Source organism: Trichechus manatus, unplaced genomic scaffold (genome assembly GCF_000243295.1).
Source record: "Trichechus manatus latirostris isolate Lorelei unplaced genomic scaffold, TriManLat1.0 scaffold00083, whole genome shotgun sequence".
NCBI classification, from domain to species: Eukaryota; Metazoa; Chordata; class Mammalia; order Sirenia; family Trichechidae; genus Trichechus; species Trichechus manatus.
Genome location: NW_004444019.1, coordinates 12065228 through 12072407, shown reverse-complemented (window position 1 = coordinate 12072407; position 7180 = coordinate 12065228). Strand labels below are relative to the sequence as shown.

Here is a 7180-nt window from a genome sequence, read left to right as displayed (position 1 = left end):
CATGAAAGCATAGGGTCTCAGGCTATACTTGCCCAGGCATTCAGGCAGGCCCAAAACTTACATTTGAAAAAAATTTGGTCTTGTCCACAAATCATGGCCCACCTCTCACTGGCAGGTGGAATGGCTTTCCTTTAGATTTGAATTTTCATAACAGAATCTGAGTTTAGCTTTCTGTACAAATGAATTGCTCTAGTACTTCAAACAACAATACAGATTTATTTACATTCTAGGTTGCTGAGCCAGCGAACACGCTCAGATTAATTGCAATCTAGTTTCTGCCAAAAGCATCTGAGACAATGGATATTTATGGAGATAAGTTGTTTGCACAGTTGGGTTGGCATCAGAATAATCCATGGAGCTTGTTAAACATAAGATGCCCAAGCCCTCCCCAAGCTGACTCAATCAGAATTGCTCGGGGGTAAGACTTGGCCATCAACATTTTTTACAAGCTCCATTGGGAATTCTGATGTCCCGCTAGTCTTGAGAATAATTGCTCAAGGGTGTGCCAATCATACATTCCTTTATTTTTAAATAACAGCTTTTTTAAATAAATTTTTTTATTGTGCATTAGGAAGATTACAGGGCAAATTAGTTTCCTATTCAACAGTTTGTACCCAAAGTGTTCCATGCCGTTTGTTCCATTCCCCACAATGTGCCCGTCCTCCTCCTGTTTCTGTACTAGTTTCCCTGTTTCCTTTCATCATGAATTGCTACCCCTTCCTGCCTTCTCATCTTTGCTTTTGGGCAAATATTGCCCTTTTTGATCTTGTATAATAGGTTGTTCTAAGGCGCGTGTTCCTCTCAGGTGTTGTTTATTTTATGAGCCTGTCTATGGTTTGGCTGGAAGGTGGTCTCCGGGAATGGCTTCTAAATAACAGCTTTATTGAGGTGTAATTCACATACCATAAAATTCATCCTTTTAAAGTGTTGTTTTTGTGTATTACAGAGTTGTGCAACAATCACCATAACCTAATTTCAGAACATTTTTGTCAACTTAGAAAGAGATGCCCTTTTTAAGAGCAAAGACGCTACCCAGAAGACCCCCTTTATAATTAATTGTGTCAGTTTGCACCCCCAGCCTCAGGCCTAGACCAACACTGGGGTGAGTGCGATGACCAAGACTGGCTTAAACTAATCAAAATTGAGCTTCTGGGGCTGCCAAAGGGAAAAAAATAAACAAAATTGTGGTTCTTTTGGTAAAGAAGAAGGCAGCGGGCAGATGACAACCAGCAGTATTTATTATAGGCAAGTTACTTATAATTTCCAAGTCTTGTTTACCTTGTCTCTAGAACGGAAACATCTTTAATGACTCGAAGGCAGCTAACAAATGCAATAATGCATATAAGGCACTTAGTATCTGGCACACGGTAAACACTTATTAGGTGGTACCTTCTTTCATCTTTTATAAAATCACCAGTGAAGGCATTGTTTTCCTTAAGGAATCATGTGATACATTTCTCTTAGATTTTGGTGATAGGAAAAAATTTTCTTCTGGTCCTCTTTGTGAGACAAAAATAAGTACATAACCAATTGTTTTTCTTCTTTTGACATCACTGCCAGGAAGCTGAGAGCTGGCATGTAATAATTTAAGTAAAGTCTGCCTTTTCCTCAGCTGAACTTCAATATTAAACTGTTCCGTTTTTCTTTAAAATGTGTCAACTGTTTTACTGGAAATAAGCAGGGGACAAATTATCAATAAATTAACTGAAATAGGTTTAGGGACAGAGATACATATACAAACTAATTCATCTTAAACTAAGAAAAAAAATCTGTTTAATAAAGAAAATGACTATCATAAAAATAAGCTTCATATATTAGGAGTAGTGAAAATCAGGGATAGGGCAAGAAGACAGGAAGGAAATGAAGCTGAAGAGCGTGTGAAGACAGAAGACAGTTACAGAGACAGAAAAAGGTAAATATAAAACTGTATAGTTCTTAATATTTGTGTCTCATAAATATTTTTATCCCATTTTATTACTCATTTGAGTGTTAGTGTTGCTCTTAGCATTAGAAACATTCTTTCATTCATAAAGCATGTCCTGAGTGCCTTTAACTATGGTATTCCTTGCACTCAAGAGGTTTATATCTTGTTAGAGTAGACAGATACTAAAAAAGTGGAATGAAATAAGTGTAGTAATAGAAGTGGAGAGGAAGTCTAGGAGGAAAAACTTATTTTTACAGTGTGCCGTTCAGCACAAGCTGCTCTAACAGTTGAGATGAGCCTCAAGTCTCTGTTGGTGATTTTCCTGATATTCCTGACTACTTCTGGACAGGGCACTCCTCTAGGAGTTAAGATTTCTTAAGTGGAAAAGCTGTGGCTATTCAAATCTAGGTTGAAACTCAAAAAATGACAAAATACTTACAAAACAATCTAGTAAAATTCAAACTCTTGGCTATAAAGTTACTTCACAATTCAAGGCCATAATGGTTTAACTTAGCATAGGTCTCTATCTTCATCCTTCTTCCCCCAAACAATGATTTTAGAAGTGCTTAGTGTTTCTTAGCCATTTCCTCTTTTATATTTTAGTGTTCTGTTGAAATGAACTCTAGTGCCTGGTGTCCCAGACTGCTAGACAGTGTGGTCTGTGGTGTGTGGAGGAAATCGAAAGCGTGGCCAACTTCTGTTGGAAGCTATTGTCAGTGATGGGGTATTTCTACAAAGTAGCTGGACTGAGCAAGGTTACTTTTTTCTCTTTTCCTAGAGCATCATCTTCTGTAGCTCTGGCTAGCAGTTTCAGAAGACAGACTGCTCTGAAATATTATTTTAAGTGATGTAATCTTTTACAGAAACACATTTAAAACTGTGAATTTAAAGAGGTTCCATATCCTAAAGCAAATGGCAGAACCTAAAACAAATGTTTTCATTAAACATTTTCAGTGAAACAGTTACTATTGTAATGGTATACAGCATTCCATCTTTTAACCTCTTGACAAAGGGATAAAAAAAAGGTATCGCTACACTAGGAAATAACGAACCTGAAGTTTCTTTATAGATGTAGTATCGCTAGACTGCCAAGAACCTTTATTTCCTCAAGATAAATTTTTGTTATATTCCATTCATTGCTTTTACTCCTGTATTTAACCACAAAAACAAAAACTTTCCCTTCTAGTGCTAAACAGGTAGCATAAAATACCTCCTTTTAAAAATATACAATACAGTACTGTAATCAATAGGAGCCCTGGTGGCACAGTGGTTAAGGCACTCAGCTGCTAACTGAAAGGTTGGTGGTTTGAATCCACCAGCTACTCCACAGGAGAAAGATGTGGCAGTCTGCCTCTGTAAAGATTTACAGTCTTGGAAACCCTATGGTGCAATTCTAATTTGTCCCATAGGGTAGCTATGAGTCTGAATCGACTCGACAGCAACAGGTTTATTGTAATCAACACTGTCTATAATAAAGAACTATGTCCAGGAGTAAACATAATAACTAAAATTTACAGCCTTTTGAAATTACTAAATCAAGTATCAAAAAGAATTCATCATTACTAAATGATCCAGCATTACAAACACTTTTTACTTGCTGCTAATCTGACTGCTTTCTGGAAAGACTAAAATTAGATGAAACAAATCTAAGAGAACTGAGCTATATCCAACTGGCCATATGTGATTATAGCAAGATAGTTGTCTGCCTCACACCTATAATCAGGCCTCCAGATAGGCTTAACACATAGATCTGCAGCCAAAGTGACTTTGGGGCCCTTGAAGCTGTCCTAAGTACCTGCTTTGGCCTGAAGCTGACATGGGAGCTTCTCCCTTGGCTGACACCAGAGATCTGGGTTGGCATTTCCAGAGGCAGGCATGGCCCTCTGGCTCACTTGGCTGTATTCATCCCCTAGTCTATCCAAGAAAGGCTGAGATGTCTGAGGAGCCAGCCAAAGGGCCCAGCTGATTTTCCCACCTTAGCCCTTGTGACCACACCATCAAAGTACAGAAGAGGAACAGGAGTATCAACAGCATTCTGGTTTCTCTATCAATTCCTTGACTTAAAAGCAAGGAAACACTAGTCATCAGTTACTGTGGATCTGTCTTCAATGTTAAGAAATCATGACCATGACAATTTCATAAGAAAACATCTTTATTGTATGATACAAAATAACTACCTTTACTTTATTCTCCCTTAACCAGGTTACCAAATAAGTTTCTATATTTTGGATGATAGGAAGCTACAGTAATTTCCAATATTTCTATTTTATAGGGCATTCATTAATGTTCAAAGATGGTTACTGGTGGCGATTTCCTATAGAAGTACAGAAATCTTAGAAGTCAACTTTCACTCTGCATGCTACATTTCAATATTGGAATAGCTGACTGATTCTGGATGATTTTGTATAGTCTCAAATTTTTAGCCCTAAGAATTTGGTGACTAGTTAATACAGCTTTCATACTGCCTTCTGAACTACCCTAACTAAGTATAAGATTACTAGCTTTCAAAACAGGTTAAAAGATAAGACTTTCAATTTGGTATGCTTAATGGATGAAGTCCTTATGAGTAGGCAAATCAGCAAGGTTAGTTTTTTTTCCCCAGCTTCAGTTTTATGTCCACTATACCTCTCTTGGATGAATGTTGCACAATGTCGTAGGAGTAGGCTCACTATATTAGAGCTCCTGGAAGAAACAGTATAAATTAAATGTGCAATTATTTTTTCAGATACACAAAAAGACACAATTATAATCTCTGCCCTCTTCATAAATTAATGACAAACCCATAATAATCTAATAAGGCTAGTTTAATAGGTGCTAAATAGTTCTCATCTCCTATCTATACCTTTGTATTGTTTAAATTATTTACATTCTCTTTAAATGTCTTCTATGAACAGAAAGCTATAATTCTCTCTCTTGAAGTTTGTCTGTTTCACGTAAGAATTGACCAGTTTTGGACAATTCATCCATAGCTGCTTGTCTTTGCTGAGTAGTCTTCACAAATCTGAGCAGATTGATGATGGCGGCAGGTGTCACTCCAGGTATACGACTAGCAGCCCCAATCTAAGAATTAAAACCACACAAAAAAAACAAAAGTTAGCTATGTCAAATCATATCAACTCTAATGTCCTCCTAATAACCTGTACAGAGCAGTTTATAAAATATTTTCACAGTTATTATCTTAATGTATCTTTAAAACAACCCTGGTTAAGTAGATAAGGGAAATGTGATTATTATTTATATACTCATTTTAAAAATGGTGAAAGTGAGGCTCAGAGAAGTTAAGATGACTTTTCCAAGATTATATAAGTAGCAGATGTTAAGAGTATCTACTTTTTCTTTTCATTAAATAGAACTCCTCTCTTCAAATACAGGTCCACAGTCCCTTATCTGAAATCTTTGAAGCATATGTGTTGTAATAAGGTATACTGTACATTATGTAACATTCCCAGAGGTGTGGGTTAATACCCTATAATTAATCTCATTAATACTTTTGTGGTGCATTTTTACAGTGAAATATATGAATATTTGCTATAAATGATGTAAGACTCAATAGCCTCATGCAAGTTCAGGTCAGTTTTGCTGCCAAACGAGTTTGTGGCAAACTTGTCAGAGTTTTTTGGAATTGTGGATATGAGCTGGTGAACTCCTATGACCAGCATTGTCCAACTGGACTTCCTGTGATGATGGATGTTTTCTATAACATTTGTGCTGTAACAATGCACTTGTCTAATATGGTAGCCACATGTGGCTAGTGCAACCGAGGAGCTGAATTTTAATTTTATTTAATGTAATTGGCCATATTTAGCTTGTAGCTTCTGTATTAGACAGTACAGTCTATGACTATTCATAAAAATGTAACCTAAAATGAATAGTATAGATGGGACTATAAAATTTAAGGCCTACTTGCCTGGTTTCCATGATGACAGTTGCTAGGAATACCATGTTATATTGATGAAATCATCCCTCCCTTTAAAAACCATCTTTTTCTAATTCTTAACATATCATATTTAAAAAAAAAATCCCATTATCTTATGAACCACTACTTTAAAAAACACTGCTCATTAAACTATGACACACCATCAATTTTTAAGATAGATCTCAATTTCAGAGATGTTAAAATGTGAAAAAATGTGCATCTCAGGATCAATAAAATGGAGTCTACCAGTCTTTAAATACTCTCTATTAGAAATCCATTACTATTTTCTATATAATAAAGTCTGTTTATTTATGTGTGTGCAGGAGTGCACGTACACTCCTGTGCACACATGCACATGCACACACACAGGCTGAAGTGAGAAGTAGGAGACCTCTTTGACTCCTATGATGGTTAAGTTTGTGTGTCAGCTTGGCTGGGCCGTGATTCTCAGTGTTTGTATGTGATCACCCCCATGATGGGATCTGCTCTGAGTAGCCAATTGGTTGAAAGGGAGTTTCCTTGGTCATGTGGCCTGCATCCGAATATAAGCAGACATTCTGGCTTTTTGCTCGCTCTGGATCCTGCAGCTGGCTCCTGTTCACCTGACCTCTGGTTCTTGGGACTTGAGCTATCGGCTTATCTGCTGATCTTGGGAATCGTGGATCTTCACAGCCTGTGAGCAAAAGCCCTGCTCTCCTACCTGCCGATCTTGGGTTCACCAACCCCGTGGCTACATGAATTGGGAGAAGCCTCTATCCTGATCCATGGACTTGGAATGCTCCAGCCTCTGTAACTGTTGAGCTTTCCTTGATATAGATCTCTCTCTCTATATATATTTATATGCTTTACTGGTTTGCTTCTCTAGAGAACCCATCCTAAGACAACTCCCCTCTTCCCCCCAGCAGTTCCCAGGGCAACACTATGGAGCTCCTAGGGAGGGTCCAGGTAGTGATTTTAAAACCACTGTTATGTGTTATATTTTAGCCTAGTGTAGTTTCTTTTAAGCGATACATATGTACTAGTTTACACGGATGGCTTAGCATATGGTTGGGACTAGAGAATAATTACAATCAAAACTTTTTTTTTCCTTTTTTTTTTTTTATAAATTGAACTTTAGATGAAGGTTTACAGAACAAATAGTTTGTCATTAAACAGTTAGTATACATATTGTTTTATGACACTGGTTAACAACCCCATGACATGTCAACACTCTCCCTTCTCGACCTTGGGTTCCCTATTACCAGCTTTCCTGTCCCCTCATACCTTCTAGTCCTTGTCCCTGGGCTGCTGTGCCCCATTAGTCTCGTTTTGTTTTATGGGCCTGTCTAATCTTTGGCTGA

At 37.4% G+C, this 7180-nt stretch overlaps 1 protein-coding gene across 1 annotated transcript in view; it reads right to left on the bottom strand.

Annotated features, from left to right (window-relative positions):
• Positions 1-4433: 4433 nt before the first annotated feature.
• Positions 4434-7180, bottom strand: part of MTO1 (mitochondrial tRNA translation optimization 1) — a 35258-nt gene continuing 32511 nt past the window's right edge. Inside the window, exon 10 of the mRNA XM_023735933.1 lies at positions 4434-4984. Within this exon, the coding sequence (XP_023591701.1) occupies positions 4823-4984 (162 nt within the window). The 3' untranslated portion in view covers positions 4434-4822. The remainder of the gene's footprint in view (positions 4985-7180) is intronic.